The 21,723-nt window shown below is 37.7% G+C and overlaps 1 protein-coding gene across 2 annotated transcripts in view; it reads right to left on the bottom strand.

The window, feature by feature from the left end:
* SNX2 (sorting nexin 2) overlaps positions 1-21,339 on the bottom strand; it is a 57,312-nt gene extending 35,973 nt beyond the window's left edge. The window contains exons 1-2 of one of the 2 annotated variants that reach the window (XM_029941757.1): positions 21,185-21,339; positions 1,910-2,027 (exon numbers count right to left, since the gene is read on the bottom strand). In XM_029941757.1, the coding sequence (XP_029797617.1) occupies positions 1,910-2,027; positions 21,185-21,292 (226 nt within the window). In that variant the 5' untranslated portion in view covers positions 21,293-21,339. The remainder of the gene's footprint in view (positions 1-1,909; positions 2,028-21,184) is intronic. The other variant, XM_029941758.1, reaches the window with a different exon arrangement.
* Between the last annotated feature and the right edge of the window lie 384 nt (positions 21,340-21,723).

Genomic DNA, 21,723 nt, shown 5'->3' with positions numbered 1-21,723 from the left:
ATGTATAAACCTCTAATAGAGGAATACACTATTTCTTTTTTTTTTTAAATATTTTGGGTGTGCCAGGTTTTTAAAAAACTTGTATTAAATTTTTTTAATGTCTTTTTATTTTTGAGAGAGAGACACACACACAGAGAGCGAGCAGGGGAGGAGCAGACAGAGAGGGAGACGCAGAACTCCCAGCAGGCTCCAGGCTGAGTTGTCACCACACAGCCCATCACAGGGCTTCCACTCATGGACCCTGAGATCATAGCCTGAGGCACAAGTCAGACACTTAACAAGTTAAGCCACCCAGGCACCCCAGGAATACATACTTTAAATTAGTACCCAATTAGAAGAGAAAGAACTCATGTCATCTTTTAGTTTAAGACATAAATGCCATGGAAAAACTTCTAAAGGATGCCTAGGAAAAAGTCCACCTAAGAAAACAAAAAGGAATATTACAACTTTGGTTAACTGTGATTTTACTGTGAGTGGTATGTAGCCACTATATAAGTAAATAAATAAATGGGAACTATGATTGGTATTTGTATGGCATTTAAAATTTTCTGCATGAATTTAGCTACAGTAAAAATTTTTCATAAAGCTAATCAAGCAGGAACCTATAAGGACCTTTGAGATGGAGAACTGTGTTGTTTTTTTTTTTTTAACATTTATTTATTTTTGAGAGACAGATCATGCGCAGGAGAGGAGCAGAGAAAGATGGACACACGAAGAGGAAGCAGGCTCCAGGCTCTGAGCTGTCAACACAGAGCCCGACGTGGGGCTGGATCCTACAGAGTGTGAGATCATGACCTGAGCCAAAGTCGGACTCTCAACCGACTGAGCTACCCAGGTGCCTTTTTTTTTTTTTTAATGCTTTTCTTTGAAAGAGAGAGAGAGAGAGAGAGAGAGAGAGAGAGAGAGAGAGAGAGAGAGAGAGACAGGATCCAAAGCAAGCTCCACGCTCTGAGCTGTCAGCTCAAACTCACAAACCATGAGATCATGACCTGCACGCCAAGTTGGACACTTAACTGACTGAGCCACCTAGGCAGTCCAAGATGTAAAATTGTATCTTCAAAGACATTTATATTAAAAATACAGAATGGTTCAAATATGCAACTACTATAAGAGCTGAGGACATGTTATTAAATTTTAAGTCAATGAAAACCAGTTCAGGTAAATTGAGTTGTTTAAGATTTACTTCTTTAATTTTTTGTGTTGTTAATTCTAAACAGACTGTGCCCTTAAAATCTAACCTTTAACTTTTACCTAAGTTTTAATGTTAAAGCAGGTAACTGTTTTGAAGAGAATCTAGTTGTTTAAGATTTTATTTTTAAGGCATCTCTACACCCAGCCCTGAGATAAAGAGTTTCATGCTCCAGACGAGCCAGCCAGGTGCCCTGAGAACCCAGGTAGTTTAAAGGCAGAGCTGCACCAAATCCTGCCCTCATATCAAAAATAAAACGCTCAACCACCATTTACTCATCTACAAGGAATCAAAAGAGAACTACGGTAAATACCAAGGTATTTTACTAAAGCAAACAGATTTGAAATGATTTTAAAATCCAGAGTTTAATTTTGGTGGTGTTAACCTCTAAGTAATAAAATGACAACTACTGCTATTTGCCAAAGAATGAATGCCACAATCATTAGTTTTCTAAGTCTAAATATTGATCAAAACATCAAATTATAATATGTGATTTAGTTTCAAATGCCTAAAACAAGAAAGGATCACATGTTTGCTTCTCTCAACAGTCTGCATTTTTCACAAGGTGATCTAACTGGAAATCTCCTATTCTTCCAAGTTATTAAGAAGAGCTACCACTAATACCTTACACGAAATTTCAATTTCGCTTAGAGAGTATCTTGTAACGAGACATATACTACAAATGACTGTTACTAAAAAAATAAAGGTATTTATAATTACCTGCAAAAAGGTCTTCCCTGTCATCATCTAGCACAACCTCTGCAGGTTTCCGACCATTAGAGTTTGTACTAACATCTTCTGCAGGAAGACTAGCTGGTTCTGGAGACGATGGACTTGACTGTTAACAATATAACAACAGATAATGAATTAGCATGTGTAACTGTTACAGCTATGACTCTATACTTTATAGGAATAGAGCATTCTGTGATAACAAGTGAAGAACAAGAACAGCTATTTACAGTACCTCCTCTGAGAGGAAGAATGAACCAAAAACACATTTTTATTCGTTTTCCTTAACAAAAACTCATTTAAGCTAAAAAAAAATTTTTTTATCACCTCTTTAGAGATACGAACTTATCATGTTGACTTATAATTAACAAAAATGCAATACTTTACAGTTACATATAATAATATAAGAGCAAAAAAATCAGATCTTGAAAACATGTTGCAAGTATCAGAAGTTCAAAGTATTCCTTCACCACAAGAGAAAGGTTTAGTACTTGTTGGATTAAAACTAAAATTATTCTAAAATTTCTATGTTTCAAACTAAGTTCCCCTCCCAAACATTTACATTTCAAATGAGCATAGGGACTCTCTTTGTACTTCTTAACCTTAAAGTATAATGACCCCCAAAACAAAATCTAGATTGTGAAGCTTTTAGCTTTATTGTAGCTTCTTCCTAACAGTGAAAACCAACAGTCTTTTTAAAAATCATCACATAAAAAGTGTGTATGTCCAAAGCGCACTAGTTATTTTCACAAACCAAACACACCGGTGTAACCAGCATCCGCTCCAGAGAGAGAACATTATCATCAGCCCCAGACGCTCTACTCCCATTCCTTACCCTCTCCCACACAGGCTTCTGCCAGCATGGATTAGTTTTCCCTGTTGTTGTTCTTCATAAAACTAGAACCATACAGAATATATTCTTTAGTGTTTTGCTTTTCTTCTTAATGTGAAGTGTTCAAGACTCTTCCACACTTCTGTGTACAGTAAACAGATTACTCATTCTTGTGGCTGTAAAACATTCCATTGTGTAAATATACCTCAATCGATCCATCCTACTAGCAATGGGACATCTGGGTGGTCTTCAGTTTTGTACCACTCTGAATAATGCTGTATAAACCTCCAGTATAGGTGTCTTTTAGCAAACAGGTGATCAAATTTCTGATTGGTATGTATGAGTAGAAGAGTTAGATCACAGGGTAGGTGAATGTCCTAATTTAGAAGATATCATCAATCTTCTAAAGTGGTTACATAATTGAACAGCATATGAAAATATCAATGACTCCACATCCTTTTCAACATTTTGATATATTCTATCATTTTCCATTTTAACTATTATGACAGTACAAAGAATATTTTATTGTGGTTTGAATTTACATTTTCCTGATGAATAATGATTCCCAGCAATTTTTCACATGTTAAATGGCTATGTGAATATCCTCGTTTGTGAAGTCTCTTCAAGTATTTTGCCCATTTTGCTGTGTCACTTAGTGACTTGTAGCTCTTTTTAAAAGATGTTTATTTTTTAAAACTTTGAGACAGAGAGCAAGCTGGAGAGGTACAGAGACAGAGGAAGAGAAAGAGAATCCCAAGGAGGCTACAGACTGTCAGCACAGAGCCTGATGAGGAACTCGATCCCCCTAAGTGTGAGATCATGACCTGGGCCTAAATCAAGAGTTGGACGCTCAGTCACATGAGCCACCCAGGTGCCCCTCTCTTTAGATTTTTAAGTAAACTATCCTCTATGGCATAAGGACTTTCTTTGGAGCTTTCAAAATCAGTTTCAATTCTTTACAGAATTTAAAGGAGAGGTTCTCTTTTCTCTTAGGAGCTCATTCTTAACAGTCCCAAACTCTCACAAAGGTGGGCCTCCATTTTCCTTAGCTATTTCACTTGAAGGTATTTAAAAACAACTAAGCATATACACTTTTCTTCTGGAAGATGTTCCTGGCAACCTCAACCTCACCTCTAGCTGAGTTGGTTAGATTAATGGCCTATATGCTTTCAGAGAATATCTACTTCTCCTATAATAATTTCTCTTACCACACTATAATTATTAACTGTTTATTAATTACAAACTGTAAGGAAAGGAGACTATCTTCTCTTGTTTACTACTTTTTCACTCAATTCCTGGCTGTGTCTAATTACTATCTGTTAACTGGATTCTAAGAAAACAATTATGAATATGCCTAAAAAGTGGCCATAGATTTGTCAATGAGATTATCTATAATACTAAAAATTTGAAATAGCTTTAATCACATCTACATAAAAATGTAACAGAGTAGTTCTAACAACCATTCCTGATAAAAACTCTCAGCAAACTAAAAATACAGGGAACTTACGTTAAGAAAGAATAGCTACAAAAAACCTACATCAAACCTTTTTTCAAGTAAGCTCCATGTCCAACGTGGGGCTTGAACTCAGAACCCCAAGACCAAGACCAAGAGTCACATGCTCTACTCACTGAGCTCACAGGAAACTTAATGGTGAGAAACTAGAAGCTTTCCCACAGAGATCAGGAATAAAACAAGGATGTTACCACTGCTTTTCAACATTGTACTTGAAGTCCCAGCTAATAAAATAAAATAAGAAAGGAAGTGAAAGGTATACAAATTGATCAGAAAAAAATAAAACTGTCTTTGTTCACAGATGACATCAACATCTAAGTAGAAAACCCAAAAGACAAAACGAACCTAGAACTAATAAACAATTACAGCAAAGGTGCAGCATACAAGGTTAGTACATCAATGAACAAATTGAATTTGAAGTTAAGTACAATACTACTGAGGGGTGGCTGGGTTGCTCAGTCAGTGAAGCATCTCCTGATTTCAGCTCCTGGTTCTCATGAGTTTAAGCCTCACATCAACTCTGTGCTGATGGTGGAGAGCCTACTTAGGATTCTCTCTATCCTCTCTCTGCTCCTATCAGGCTCATGTGCTCTCTTTCTCAAAATAAATAAGTAAAACGGGAAAGGGAAAGGGAAAAGAAAGAAAAAGAATACTACTGAGTCTGGGTGGCTCAGTTGGTTAAGTGTCTGACTCTTGATTTCCCTCAGGTCATGATCTCATGGTTTGTGAGATCAAGCCCCACACTGGGTTCTGCACACTGACAGTACAGAGCCCACTTGGGATTCTCTCTCCCACTCCTCCACTCACACACATGCTTTTTCTCTCTCAAAGTAAATACTTAGAAAGAAAAAAAATTTTTTAAACAATACTATTTGCATTAGCACCCATCCAAAATACTAATGTATGAATCTAATAAAAAACATACAAGATCTATATGAGGAAAATGCCCAAAGTCCGATGAATGAAATCAAAGAAGAACTATATACATGGAGACATTTCATATTCATTAAAAGGAACATTAAATAATGTCAAGATGTCAGTTCTTCCCAACTTGAGATACAGATTCGAGGCAATCCCAGTCAAATTTCCAAGTTACTTTGTGGATATCAGTAAAATGATCCTAAAGTTTATACAGAAAGTCAAAAGACCCAGAAGAGTCCAAAGAATACTGAAGAACAAAACTGGAGGATTGAAGCTACCTGACTTCAAGCTTCTTGTAACCAACACAATGAAATATTGGAGGAATAATAGATGAATGAAACAGAAAAAGTCCCCAAATAGAGCGACATATATACAGACAACTGATCTTTGACAAAGGAACAAAGGCAAAACAAGAGAGAAAAAGTCTCTTCACCAAATAGTTTTCAACAAATGGTCTCTCCCCTCCCCTGCACCTGCTCTCTCTCTCTCTCTCAAATTAATAAACTTAAAAAAACTAAATTAGGGGTGCCTGAGTGGTTCAGTTGGTTAAGCGACCAACTTTGGCTCAGGTCATGATCTCATGGTCCATGAGTTCAAGCCCCACATCAGGCTCTGTGCTGACAGCTAGCCTGATTCGGATTCTGTGTCTCCCTCTCTCTCTGCCCCTCCCCTGCTCAGGTGCACCCCCCCCTCCAAAAATAAACACTAAAAATTTTTAAATTAAAACTTTCTTTGAAAGATACTCTCAAGAGGATCAAAAAAACAAGCCACAGACTGGAAGAAAAATTTGCAAAAGACACATCTGATAAAGCACTATTATCAAAAATATACAAAGGACTCTGAAAACTTAACAACCTAATTTAAAACTGGGACAAAACCTTAACAGACACCTTACCAAATAAGCATCTAACATGCATATGAAAAGATGCCCCACATCACATATCATCAGGAAAATGCAAATTAAAACAATGAGATACCACTATGCCTCATGCTGGATATCTAAACACTTATCAGGATGGTCAAAAATCTTCAGGTCAGGTCATGATCTCACAGCTTCTGAGTTCGAGCCCTGCGTCAGGCTCTGTGCTGAGAGCTCACAGCCTGGAGTCTGCTTTGGACTCTGTGTCTCCCTCTCCCTCTGCCCTTCTCCCACTCACACTCTGTCTCTTTCTCTCAAAAATAAGTAAATGTTAAAAAAAAAAAAAAAAGGAACTCTGACACCACCACATATTGGCACTGATGTGGAGCAAGAGGACTCTGACAGTCACTGCTGGTGGGAATGTAAAGTGGTACAGCTACTTTGGGAGACAGTTGGGCAATTTCTCAAGAAACTAAACATATTCTTATCATATAGCCCAGTAATCACTTTCCTTAGTATTTATCCAGAGGACCTGAAGACTTATATCTACAAAAAAACGTAGCACATGATGTTTAGAGTAGCTTTTATTCTTGTCAAAATTTGGAAACAACCAAGATGTCCTTCAGGAGGTTAATGGGTTAAGTAAACTGGTACTTCCTTGCAGTCAATGAAATGTTATTCAGCACTAAAAGGAAACGAGCTATCTAGCCATGAAAAGACACAGAGAAAACTTAAAAGAGCATATTACTAAGTGAAAGAATCCAGTCTAAAAAGATTATATATCTTATGATCTCAACCATAGGGTACTCTGGAAAATGCAAAACTATGAAGACAGTAAAAAGGTCAGCAGGGCAGGAGGGAAGGCAGGATGAAGAGGCGAGCACACAGGATTTGTGGACAGCAAAACCACTCTGTAGGACACTAGTAGGATGGGTACACATCGTGGCATTACACACTTGTCTAAACCCACAACATGGAAAACACCACCAGCTATACACTTTAGGTGATTACGATGTCACCATGTAGACACAGCTGTTCTAACGAACACACCGTACCACACCACTGTGGCTGGGGAGGCAGACAACGAGGGATAACGCATGTGCAGGGGCAGTACATGGAAAACCTTTTCACTTCCCACTTCATTTTGCTGTGAACTTAAAACTTTTATATGAGAAAAGTAGGCACCTATACACATGATTCAGCTTCCTGACTATATTCATTACAACTAAGATATTCTCGTATTAAGTAAGACACAAGCACTAAGGTCCTGTATATAACTTGTACGCTAAACTGGAGCCGTCACCCGCTGAAAGCTGTGAGGACTTACATTTGTTCCTGCCTCTCCGTGCCTCTTTCAGTCTCCCAGTGAGAGCAAAAGCTATTCTCCACTGGATCAACAGGAGTATGGAGAGAATGGCCAGTGAATGAGGAGGTGATGGAAGGAAATATTGATGATTTCTTTGCCTACAGCACACGTTCCGGGTGATCAGAACTAGTTCTCTAAGAATGCAACTGTAGAGACATCAATATTTTTAATAAATGCATTTTTTCCTCCCTACATCATCACTTAGTAGTATGCTGAATATTATTTCTATAAAAAGTTCCAAGATTGTTGCTAGTATCTCTTCAATTAAAAAGTAGTGTTTAAGATCCCAAACAACATTAAAGAAGCCCCTGAGAGTCCCTTTCTCTCCCACCAATTAACACTAAAATCTCTGGATAGAGTACAATACACAGAGACCTATAAGTAAATAATGGCATAGACTGGGGAAACAGACACAAATGTGAGAGTGATTTTATGGGTTCCCCCCCTTCTTTTCTCTTTTGGCTTTTCCTGAGAATGGCTCCAACTGCAGAATCATACTAGTCGTGTGAGCAGTGATGACACTAAGCAAAACTCTTATTTTCTGGCTACAACACCAAAGCCTCTGCTATAAAAAGAATGTAGGTGGAAAATTCTTTTCCTTTGCTTCCTCCTATCCCTACCCCGTTTTCTCTCTTGGCCCTGCCCTGAGGACAGACCCAGTTGCTTAAGTGCAAGAAAGCAGCAGTGATGAGAGCACAGGAATCTAAAACCCCAAGAGAAAAACCTACTTGTCTAACCAGCTCAACTGGGAAAAAGGGACCCAGAAATCTTCATTAGTATTTTCTCTCTTTTCTTTGACTGCTTTTCTGCAAGGGTGGCCAAAGCTGAGAGAAAGAGTGTGACAGAGCAGGAAGCTAAGACTCTAACAGAAGGCAATGTTTCTGGGAAACAGCCTTGGGGGTAAAAAGGTAACTGTCTCTTTTCCAAAGACTAGATTTGTTTATTATCTGGTATAATACAGACAATGTCTCCTCTAGAGCAAAGAATAGGCACACTTACTGCCAACTATAAATGATTTGAATTCCCTAATCTAGAGCTCTTCAGCTGTGACACAGATCAAAAGCAGGTACAGTATCAACCTCCCTGCCCCACCACACCCCATCACACCATCCTGTAAAGAAAATGACAAGGAAAACTGTCACAAACAGGATACTCATGCTGATACTCATGCTGTTTGCTATGCTTTGAGTAAAAGGGCTTAATCAAGGGCGCAGCGCCTGGGTGGCTTGGTCCAGTTGAGCATCCAACTTCATTATCAGTCCGTTGAGCGTCAGGTCATGACCTTGTAGTTCACAAGTGATGAGCTCTACTGACAGCTCAGAGCCTGGAGCCTGCTTTGGATTCTGTCTCCCTCTCTTTCTGCCCCTCCCCCACTCACACTGTTTCTCTCTCAAAAATAAATTTTAAAAACATTAAAAAAAAAGTGCTTCATCAAGTACTCTTCCAGCAACCATAAAACAAGTTAATGTGTTACCTTACAAGGAGGATAAAATTTCAGGCTTTATACAGTTTCTGACAGAAAAAAATCAGTGAACATGAAGATAGATCATTAGAAAATAACCAGTATAAGAGACAAGGGAAAAAATAGGAAAAAAAAAAAATAGAACCTCAGGGACCTGAGACAATATTAAAAGTCTAACATTCATATCACTGAAATCCTAAAAAGAAGTGCACAAGAATAATTGAAGCAACGATGGCTGAAAACTCCCCAAATTTGTTGAAAGACATAAATTTACAGATTTGAGAATAAGCTAACTCTAACAGGACAGCTTCAGAGAAAACCATACCCATGCACATCATAAAAAGTGGCTGAAAACCAGGGCACCTGGGTGGCTCAGTCAGTTAAGCATCTGACTTCAGCTCAGGTCATGATCTGGCGTTTGTGGGTTCAAGCCCCATGCTGGGTTCTGTGCTGACAGCTCAGAGTCTGGAGCCTGCTTCATTTGGATCCTCTGTCTCCCTCTCTCTCTTTCTGCCCCTCCCCCGTTCATACTCTGTCTCTCTCAAAAATAAACAAACATTAAAAAAAAATTTTTTAAGTGGCTGAAAACAAAAGATTAAAAATTAAAAAAAAAAAACAAAAACTTGAAGGGCGCCTGCATAGCTCAGCTAGTTAAGTGTCCAACTCTTGGTGTGAGTTCAGTTCAAGCCCTGCGTTGGGTTCTCTGCTGGGTTTAAGCCTACTTAAAACAAACAAAAAAACAACAACATGAAGCAGCTAATGGAAATTTTACATTTAGGGATACAATTACAAAGACTGCATATTTCTCATCAGAAATCAGAAACTGTGACACTGGCACAGTATCTTTACAGTGTTGAAAGAAAAGAATTGTGAATGTAATTCTTTATCCGGCAAAAATATTCTTTAGGAAGAAAGTTGGAATAAAGATATTATCAAATGAAAAAAACTATAGGGATCTACCATCACCAGGACAGTTCTTAAAAAAAAAGGAGGGGGGGGGGCTACTAAAAGACAATCTCCAACCTGAAGACAGACTTGGAACTTCCAGAATAGAGTGAGAATTACAGAAACAATAACTAACTAGAGAAGTGTTAACAGACCATTTTCCTTCTCTTACGTTATTTAAAATATGTATGGCTATGAAAGCAAAACCTGTAACAATGGTAAGGTTTTTGATGTATAACATAAAACACATGAAAACTATAATGTAAAGGCAGGTAAATGGTCATAAGAATCTACATTTTATTTTTATAAGTATAATATTAACCCTAACTGGACTGTAAGGCATTAGGTATATATTTGTAAACCCTCAAGCAACCACCTTCTCTCTCTCGCTCTCTTTTTAGATAGATATAGATATGTATATGTATTCTATATACATGTGTATATAAGTATATTTATATATTTAAAGAGAGGAAGGGGAAATAAAGCAAAAAATCCAGGTGATAAATGAAAAATATTTAGAAGCATTAAGATAATACAAAAGAAGGGGGGAAGTGGGAAACAGAGGGAAAAACAGAGAAGAAAAACAAAATAGTAGATCTAATCACACCAATAATTACATTAAACACAACAATTAGAGGACAGAGGTAGCTAGACTGGGTATAAAAATAGCAGTACACAACGATATATGGTCTACAACAAAACCTACCCTAAAGACAACAGATAAGTTAACAGTAAAATAATGTGCATGTATATATATATATACATATATTGCAAACAATCAAAAAAGAGACAGAGTGTCATATTAACATCAGATAAAAGCAAACTTTGAATAAGGAGTATTCTTGGCAATAAAGAAGGGCATTATATGATAAAATGATCATCAATTTGCCAAGAATCATAACAATACTAAATGTCTATGTGTCTAACAATAATGTTCCGATATGAAGAAAAAACTGAACTGAAACTATAAATAAAAAATTTTAAGTCTACAATTATATTGGGAGATTACAGCAGTCTTCTCTCAGCACTTGATACAACAGGTATGTAATAAGGGAAGATAGAGGGGAGCCAGAAACTACTTTTAACCAACTTGACTTAATATTTAAAGAACGCTCCAACAGTAACATTAGATTACATATATTCTTTTCAAGGGCACACTAATTATTCACCATTAGAGATCATATTCTAGGCCATCAGACAAACCTTAACAAATATAAAAGAACTAAAATCATAAACCTTCTCTGACCATAATCAAATTAAACAAGAAATAATAGAAAGCTCCTGAGAAAATTACCAAATTTGGGAAATTAACACATGTCTAAATAATCCATAGGTCAAAGAGTAAGTCACCACGGAAACTGGAGAATAGTTTAAACTGAATAAAAACAAAACACAGTTACAAAATGTGTGGGATGCAGCTAAAGCAGCACTTACAGAGAAATTTATAGCTAACTACTAATAACTCAAAAAAAGAAAAACCAAATTACAAATCAGCAATAGAAAAACTTCAAGAAAGCAAAAGATAATTCTTTGAAAAGATTCCAAGATATGCTCTAGCGAGATAAAAATAAATGAATAAATAAATATGTGAATAAACAGAAGACATAAATTACCAATATTCAGAAGGAAACGGCAGAGGCATCACCGAGAGACCCCATAGATACTGTCATAAGAAAATAAGAGCATTATGAAACATTTTTTGCCTATTTCACAACCTAGATTGAATGAACAAATTCTTTGAAAGACACATACTACAGAAGTTCAACAAAATGAAAAAGTCCTGATCTATTAAAGATAATGAATTTGAAGTTCAAAGTCTTCCAAAAAACTACATGCTCAGGAGACTTCACCAGTGAGTTCTAGCAACATTTAAAGACGACAGAAGACTAATTCCATATAGCCCCTTTAAGAAGACTGAAGAGAAATAAAATAAACATTCTCCAATTCCTTTAATGAGACCAGCATTTCTGGTACCAAATCAAAGACATTATAAGTAAAAGAAAACACTACAGAATATCTAACATGACAGACACAACAGCCTAAACAAAATACTATCAAACTGAATGCAACAACATATAAAAAGGATAAGCACATTTAGGACTTCAGGGCTTATCACAGGAATGCAAGGTTTATTCAATGTTTTAAAAAAACCAATCAATATAATCCATGTCATCATTAACCTAAGAAGAAAACTACATGATCATCTTATTAAATGCAGAAAAGCAATTTGTCAAAACCAGCATCTATTCATGAGTACAAAATTTCAGAAAATATTTAGAACTTCCTTAACCTGATGAAGGACACATACAAGGAAAACTTAACAGATAATATCATATTTAAGAGACAAAGAATCTTTTTCTCCTAAGTTCAAAAAAGGGAAAATGATATTGACTTTACCATGCCTATGCAACATTATGCTGATAATCTTAGTTATTATATTAATGCATAAATTTTGTAAGAAAGAAATAAAACTCCAATCATAGCATGATTATATACATGAAAATACCAAGGACTCTAGAAAAAAACTACTACAACTAATGAGTGTTTAGCACATTTGCTGGATAGAGGGTCAATATGCCACCAATGAACAATGTAAAACAAACCATGAAATAAGTATAAACGAACACAACATGTGCTAGATTGGTATGCTGAAAACTACAAACACTGATGAAAAGAAAAAAAACCTAAATAAATGGAGAGAAATAGTAAACTTATGCTTAAATCTTCAATACTGTTAATATGTTAATTCTCCCCAAACTAATCACAATCCCAATTAAAATCTCTGGTGAAATATTGGATAGAAATCAATGAATTGTTTCTAAAATTATACTGAAAGGCAAAAGAAGGACAAGAGCCAAAACAATTTTGAAAAAAGTCAGTGGATTCACACTCCCTAATTTCAAGACTTAGTTACAGCAAGACAGCATACAACTGGCAAAAGGAGAGTCAACAGATCAGTGACACAGAATGGAGTCTAGAAAGGACATACACACATATATAAATATATATACATAAACATATATATGCTCAATTGATCTTTGACAAAGATGCAAAAACAACTCATCAAGAATCTTTTTAAGTCTAGCTTCTTTAACTTAGAATAAAGTATGTGGGATTCATTGGTGATGCTGTATACTTTGAAAAATAAAATCAATCCACTTGACCTAACAATTATAGAACATTCCAGCCATCAACAACTGACTACATACATCCTTTTGAAGTGCAAAGATAATATTTACCACAAAGGACCATAGCTTAAGCCACAAAACAAACCTTAACAATATGATTATCTTTCAATAAATGGTGCTGGAACAACGAGATATCTATATGCAAAAAACTCAAAACCTGAATTCCCGTGAACATTAACTCAAAATGAATCCTACATCTAAACGTAAAGGCTAAAATTACAAAACTTCTAGAAGGAAACGTAAATAAAGCCTTGGTGGCCTTGGATTAGCCGTTAGGAAAGGGTGTCATATGTGACATGTGAAGTACTATCAACAACAACAAAAGGATTAACCAGAACTTCACCAAAATAATAAACTTCTGCTCTGTGAAAGTAATGTTAATAGCATAAAAAGACAAGCCAGAATGGGAAAAAATACTTGCAAAAGGCACATCTGGCAAAGGATGCGTAATTAGAATACATTAAGAATTCTCAAAACTCAGTAAGGAAATCCAAATTATTAAATGGGCAAAAGATGTGAAAGGTAAAACATCACCAAAGATAATTTTCAGATGGTGAAGATGCACGTAAAAAGACACTCAAAAACAATACTGGAGAATGTATATTAAAACTAGAATGTGACACAACAACAAACCTGTCAGGATACTTAAAAGTCTTTAGCGTGCTGGTTAATGTTTAGCAACCAGGTCTTTGAGAGAGAAGACTGATTTATAGCTTTTGCTGATTTCTATGGAGTAAACGTGCTTGCTGAGGATGCTTACCCCTCCGTGAACGTGGACTTGAGAAGATACGTACTTTGCACCATACAAATACATTAGACATGAGCATAAAAAAATAATAAAATGTAGTAAAGAAATTAGAAGATGACATTTTGAATACTTACTACCTTCATTTTTAATATAATTCTTTTAAATATGCTTCTATAACTTAATTTTAACAATGGCTGTATTTAATAACCAGCTTACAAATACCTGAAAATTTAACAATCACTTCTTTCAAACCAATAGAAGCCAGTTTCAAGCTCACCACTAGCTAGAAGAAAAGCCTGATACTAATAAATGCAGACAGGATGTAGAAGAACTCATATTCTCATTCACTGCTATGGGAATGTAATTAATGATAGGTCTACTTTGAAAAGAGCCTGGCAGTTGCTTTCTTTTCCTTCCTTTCCTTCTCGCTTTCCTTCCTTCTGCTCTTCTATAACTTTATTAGATTTCCAAGATGAAATGAATAGAAACCTGACCAGAGACAAAAAACAGACAAATCTAGCTGCACAAAAGTTTCCCTGGGGCTGGTTTTCAAGATTGCAACATTCAATAATACATATAAAACGTGACTCTCTGAATAAGGATAAAATTTCTATATTAAAATAACCTTTATGACTCTTAAGAAATACAGTGACATACTTTTATAGTAAAACATTATGCTTCTGTTTTAATGAAACCATAGATTAACAATTTTCAGACTCAGAAAACACTGTCCTAAAAATTATCATCTTGAGTTATACATTATTACTACAGCCATTAACTCCTGGGACTAAAAGCAAATGACTTCACCTCCCTTACACCCATTGAGGCAGAAAGTATGGCAGTTTCTTACAAAGTCAAAGCAGACTCACCATACAACCCAGCAATCCTTAAGTATTCCCCAAGAGAAGTGAAAACTGCGTTCATACAAAAACTTACACATAAATGTTTATATGGCTTTACTCATTAATGTCAGAAGCTGGAAACAGAACTTTCAACAACAATCAAATGTGATACATACATAAAATGGAATATTAAATTCAGAAATAAAAAGAATGAACTATTGATATATGCAACATCTCGGAGTCTCAGATACTTTATACTAAGTTAAAGAAGCTAGACTCAAAGTTTCATACTGTATGATTCAATCTATATGACATTATGAAAAAAGACAAAACTATACAGACAGAAGACAGACCACTGGTTGCTAGAGGTTGGGAGTGGAAGGGGTTAACTATGTGAGACAATTTCTTCTAGGTGACAGAAGCGTTCACGATCTTGAGTGAGGTGGTAGTGTACTTTACTAAACTGAGGTACATTTATTATACTTCAAAGATCTGCAGTAGTTCACTGATATCTGCCTCAAATAAAAACTATCATCACAGGGGGAAAAAACACAACAGTTCAACTTTATAGGAAAGTGGGTATTTGTAAAATAACGTTAAAGGCACATTTCATTCTTTTCAAGAAAAAAGTGCAAAAAGTGAACAACTCTGCCTCAAGCAACTTCCTATAACATTTTTTAACAGGCACTAAAAACCATTCATTTTAAAATCCCTGTTTAATTCCTTTAAGGGAAAGTGGTCAACTAGAGTCATGCTGCTCTTAAATCTTTCTAATACTTTTCAATGCTCACACCTTTAAATACCTATTCATTGGGGTGCCTGGGTGGCTCAGTCGGTTAAGTGTCCGGCTTCGGCTCAGGTCATGATCTCACGTTCGAGGGTTCTAGCCCCGCGTCAGGCTCTGTGCTGACAGCTAGCTCAGAGCCTGGAGCCTGCTTCCGATTCTGTATCTCCCTCTCTCTCTCTGACCCTCCCCTGATCATGCTGTCTCTGTCTGTCTCTCAAAAAAATAAATAAAAAACATAAAAAAATTTAAAAAATTTAATTACCTATTCACAAAATATTTTTGCTCTGACACACTGGTAATTTATAATAAAATTTTCAGAAAGATTAGTATTTAAAATTGGAGGCCTACCTAGAGATCAGAAAACAGAATTAAGAAAACATACACTGCTACTATCTGTTGTATACAGGTACAACACATACTAATTTAGTAGCTCTTTGTCAACAGTCCCTTGTCATACTCTTATTTTCTCTTGATGATGCCAACCGTTTTCAGGATTTCAAAGATCATTTCTATGTAATTAGGTCACTCTAGTCTTCTATACTATTTTGTATATTTCAATTACACACGGACCATCTGGTACTGCAGGCATTTGTTCACAGAGCTGTTTTTATTCTACTGACTCTTGATGGTTCATACACTCACTCCTTGGAGCAGGGAGTGGTTTAATGTAATCATTCAGTAAGTTTATGACAGATTCTGAAAACATTTCTAGCCCATCAGCATCTCTAGCTGCTTGATGTTTTCTTAGTTGCTGTAATGTAGCTCCAAATAAAACCTGTAATTCCTTTGTCTAAGAATTGCCTGAAGAGAGGAAGATATTGTCTTTAGATGTCTAACTTTTACTCTACTGTTCAATTTCCTTTTCTCCTTTAATACTTAACACTTGCTTTCCTTTTTGAGGTCTTAAAATAGCCTCCAACTCATCAACTTACCAAAAATACCTCCCACTCAAATTTATCCCACAGACTGCTAGCACATTGATCACGTTCCTGCCGTAACAATTGTTCACAGCTCTCACCCACCTACTCCAAAGCCCTTCAGAATCTCACCACATAGTAAACTTGTAATATTGCCTGTTCAGCCACTCTGAATTTTTTATGGTTCCCTAGAATATGGACTGACCCTCAAGTGACACTTGCTATTCTCCCACTTTGAAATTTCATTACCCCTTCAAGTTTTCTCTTAAATATCACCTCTTCAGTGAGCTTTTCCAGCCAAAAGAAGCATTTAGTGTTCATCTGCAATGTGTCAGGAACATTGATAGGAATAAGAATCTCCTCATGTTTCACTGATACTTTCAGTGAAAACTGGTTGTGTTTTCGGACCATAAAATCACAATCTGTATTCAGAGTTTTCTGTACACCTCTTTCTTCTCCACCGGAGATTTTCTGTCCTCAAAGATTTGCAGTAGTTTGCTGATATTTGCACTCAGATGATGATCCATATAGTATGGCAGAGGGTAAATACCCAAGTATTTGCTCAAATCAACCAAGTAAAATATCTTGCGAACACTTACAGCAGCATGGGGTTAGAGAAAAGGAATTTTAAGAGCTGTGAACCTCCCAACTGGAAATTTCATTTGAAATGCTCTATAATCTCTACCAGGTGATACTGCTGGGCAAACTATAGTCATCTTACCTTCAAGTGACCTTTAGATCTGAGGTTAGTCTGAGAGCCAGGTGTGAACACCTATGGTCAAGTCATTTTCAACAAGGGTGCCAAGATCATTCATATGGGGAAAGAATAATCTTTTCAACAAATGGTACTGGGACAACTGAACTGCCACGTGCGAAAGAATAAAGGTGGACCCTACCTCATTACACATAAAAAATTAACTCAAGACGGATCAAGGACCTAAAAGGGCCAAAACCATAAAATTCTTGGAAGAAAATATGCATGTAGACCCTTAGATTTGGTAGGGGATTCTTAAATATGATAGTGAAAATCCTAAGAAACAAACTTAAAAATAAATTAGACTTCATTAATTTTTTTTAACAATGTGCTTTTATCAAGAACATGACAAGACAACCCAGAGAATGCAAGAAAACATCTGCAAATCATGTATCTGATAAGGAACTTACACCTAGAATTCTTATAACTCATTAGTGAAAGACAACTCAATTAAAAAATGAGCAAAGGGACTGAAGAGACATTCCTCCAAAAAAGATATACAAATGCCAACAAGCACATGAAAAGATGTGCATCACCTTTGCTCATCAAGAGAATCCAATCAAAATCACAATAAAGTAGCATTTAACACCCATTAAGAAAAACAGAATGAGGGACGCCTAGGTGGCTCAGGTTAAGCGTCCGGCTTTGGCTCAGGTCATGATCTCACGGTTCATGGGTTAGAGCCCCGCATCAGGCTCTGTGCTGACAGCTAGCTCAGAGCCTGGAGCCTGCTTCGGATGCTATGTCTCCCTCCCTCTATGACCCTCCCCTGCTTCCACTGTCTCTCTCTGTCTCTCAAAAAAAAAAAAAAAAAGATAAACAGAATGAAAAAAAGTCCTAATACCAGGTGTTGGTGAAGCTGTGGAGTAAATGGTACCCTCACACGTGGCTGGTGGAAATGTAAAATGGCACGACTGCTTTGGGAACCCAGTCCAGCAGTTATTCAAATGAATAAATGTTAGAGTTACCCTAAGACCCAGTAGTTCTACTTGTACACAAATATTTACTGCAGCATTATTCATAACAGCCCGAAGGTGGAAACAACCCATATGTCCATCAACTAATGAACAGATAAACAAAATGTAGTACACCAATTATCCCATTTCATCCCATTCCACAAATGAATGAAGCACTGACTTTGAAAACATTATGCTAAGTGAAATACGCCAGTCACGATAAGACACGTATCATATGATTTCATTTATACAAAGTCTAGAACAGTTTTTAGAGATAGAAATTTAATTAGTGGTTGCTTAAGGGATTTGAGGAATGGGGGCAAGGAGTGAGAGCTGAAAAGTACAGGATTTCTTTCTGAGGTGATAAAAATATTCTAAAACTAACTGTGGTGATGTTTGCACCTATCTCTCAATATACTAACAACCATTAAATTGTACACATTAAATGAGTGAGCTATATATGAATTATACTTCAGTATAGCTGTTTAAAATAGAGAAAAGACAGAATATAATACCTATTTCCTGATTTTATTTTTTTAAGGTGCTGTCTTATTTCTCCATGATGCTTTAGGGCAAGCACCTTTTAAGCGTAGCCTTGTGTCATTTACAAGACAATTTACAAGCCTTGCCTCTCAGGCACCAAAAACAAACTTTCACTAGATTTTTTCCCCTTTCTCAGTCCACTTTATGCTCCCTATGCCAGCTTCCATCAATTTCTTGTTTCGTAGTCACAACAGAAACAAACACTGTAATTTTTAAATAGGCCTCATTTACTGAATTTGGTGTTATGTGACTGTTCTTAATTGTGGAAGGAAAGGAGTACAATGCTGTGTTAAAAATATACTACTATCATACATATACACGAAATTGTACAGTCACTACAAGCTTAACTATGACATCAAAAATGTCTATAATTTGATTTTCACTTATATGAATTTCAATGGATTTAAAATGCTTCTACATAAATAATATAAATTTTAAAATTCCTACTTTTTCTTTAATTAAAACACATTACTCTGTTAAGTCTTCCTTTCAACTTACAGCTTTGGTAACTATTCGAACGAAGCAGATGACTGCTTCACAATCCTCTGGGACTTTGCAACTCATTACTATCTATGGACCAGAAGCAGCGTCAGGAATGTGTTAAAAATGTGTAACAACAGCCTTGTCCCAGCCCTAAAGAACCGTAATTTGCACTTTACCAAGATCCTTAGGTAACTTAGGTATAAAATCTGAAGATCTTAAGTGTTCAACCTGAAGAGTCCACGGAGGAGAAGGCATCTGCATTTCAAACAAGAATCCTAAGGTTTCCCCTAAACTCTGAGGTTTGAGAAGCACTTCTAAAAACAAAAGTACATTCCTTCAGAGTAGTTTTGATATACCAAAAAACACTGCTAGCTATCCATCCTTCCCCTAACAGTTTGTAAAGCAAAGAATATTCTGATTTTACAAATCTGTTTTATTACCTTAAAACTAATAACCTGAATGAGTCTATAACATAAGGTGTTTAGATTAACAATCAAAACCAACTTTATTTACAACTTTCACATTGCACTAACCAAGATAAATTTATTCATCCTCAACCTTCTGTGGAGTTTTATTGAAAAAAGTCAAATACCTTATTAAAAAGTGTCATCCAAATGGGAAATAGAAATTGATAGTTCCTTTTACTCAACTCTGAAAAGCCTCAATTAAACAGAACGTTAAGTGTTCACAGCATTCTAATTCACACAAGGTCAACAGTTTGGATCCTAGCTGGTGGAAAACCTTTATAGTCCTCAAATGAAACACAGTCTTAGAATTCTGCAGGGACACTAACTCTCAATACATTCTAAGACAGCTACAGAGTACATACAAAGGGCTAAAAAGATACTAAATCCAAAAGGTTCATCTGTTATGCCAATTTTTACTAATTCTTAAGAGATGCTGGTTTTGACAATAAATCCCACAAGCATTTACTCAATGCAAATGTCCAAGATCTTGTGAGGAATACGAAGATGATCAAGGACTATCTCTAGCCTCAAGAAGCATAAAATCTAAGGGGAGGTGGGATTTGGCTGGGAACCTGTATATACACTTTGCAGAGTATGGTCAGTGATGAAAACGGTTTCCGGAAGTTCCAGCTAACTGAATTTTAGATAATGGATATTTTACAGTAATTTCCAATTGATCTGGTGTAGAGTTGCACAAGCCAAGAAAGCTTACAGAAGCACTTTATAAAGAAGTATAGCCCAGGGTAAACAATCCTCTGGGCAATTTGCTTAAATACACGTACACACACTTAACACTGGACTATGAGGTGTTGGTGCCTTCATTTAAATGCAAAGCAATTCAAACCAGAAACGGATCTAGGAGGCCAATTAGAGTTAACAGTGTTTCCTCTTACAAAAACAGGAACAGTCAACTTCAGAGATCGCTGACCATGCGAGAAAAGAGGAAAAAGGGAGTGGGGATCTGTTATTTCTCCCCGGTTTGTTTTTAAAAACTAAAACAAACAAAACAACAAAAAACCAAAACCAGCAGTTTCCTGGATTACTCCGTCCCTTCAACTCTGTATTTTATAAACGCTCGTCTTCTTAAGAAGTCTAGGAACTAAAGAAGACAAAACGGGTCAAGTGCACTTAACAGTACAGAACAGAGGCACCTCCCTCAAGGGGAACTAGCAGTCCAGGAAGGGCCACGACCGGGAAAAGCGCATCCACACGCTCCCCGGACAGCCACGGCCACTCGACACTCCGTTCCCTGCTGTCCCCTTCCAGGCGCACACCCTCCCTTGGGAAAGGAAAAGCAAGCACCTCTTCAGAGGGGGCTGCGGAGGTCGCCCGGGAGGACTCAGGGCAAGACCCTCTGCTTTGGAAAAGAGGTGCAAGTGACACAGAGGAAGGCCGGCTGAGCCGGGAAAGGGCGCTGCAATGCTCGGGCCGGTCCCGGCCCCTCAGAGGATCAGCTCAACCCCCAGCCCGCAAGGCTGGTCTCGTGAGGCAGGCTGGCCGCCCAGGCCACGCTCCAGCACACTGACAGGTACCAGAGGCGGGGCCCGCGTCACAGGTGTCGCCCCGTCCGGGTCCCCGCAAACCCGGGGGGTGGGGAGGGACAAGTCCGGGCTGGGGAAAGGCACCTAAAGGTGAGACGCGCGGCAGTAGCGGAGCGCAGCACCCAAGGCGACGCGGTCTCACCTCTAGGGTGGACACAGTACTGGTGAACAGGTCTTCTCCGTCCTCCAGCTCCTCAAAGTCGGTGGGCTTCCCGTCCCCCAGCGGAGGAGGCTCTCTCTCCGCCGCCATCTTCGCTCGTCCAGACGACTGCGCGAGCGAGGCCTCGCGGACCTGTCACGTGAGCACGCACGGCAGGGCTGGCGCGCTCGCTGCCTCGCCCCCCCGGCCCCGGCCCCGCCCCCGGCCTCGTGACACCGCCCGCCCCTGGGCGCGCGGCGCTCGGCTCCGCCCCTCTGACTCTCCATCCACCGCCCACTTGCTGTACGGACGGTGGAAGACTCCTGCACTTTCATTCCCATCACCTTTGTAGCACATCTGGCCCGAGTGATTTCTCGGAATTACCACTTTTAAAACCGGCATTACCACTTTTTAAGTGTCCTGCAGGAAGGTGTAAGAGTTTGGGGACCACTCTTTGGGCTTGGTTTACACATAGACTTAGGGCAGGATTGAGGTTTGGTGGAAGAGACACTTCAGGCTGTCCCACAGAACGCTCTGATAAG

Source organism: Suricata suricatta, chromosome 6 (assembly GCF_006229205.1).
Source record: "Suricata suricatta isolate VVHF042 chromosome 6, meerkat_22Aug2017_6uvM2_HiC, whole genome shotgun sequence".
Taxonomy (NCBI): Eukaryota; Metazoa; Chordata; class Mammalia; order Carnivora; family Herpestidae; genus Suricata; species Suricata suricatta.
The sequence above is the reverse complement of the archived record's forward strand: the minus strand, read 5'-3'. Positions and strand labels throughout refer to the sequence as shown.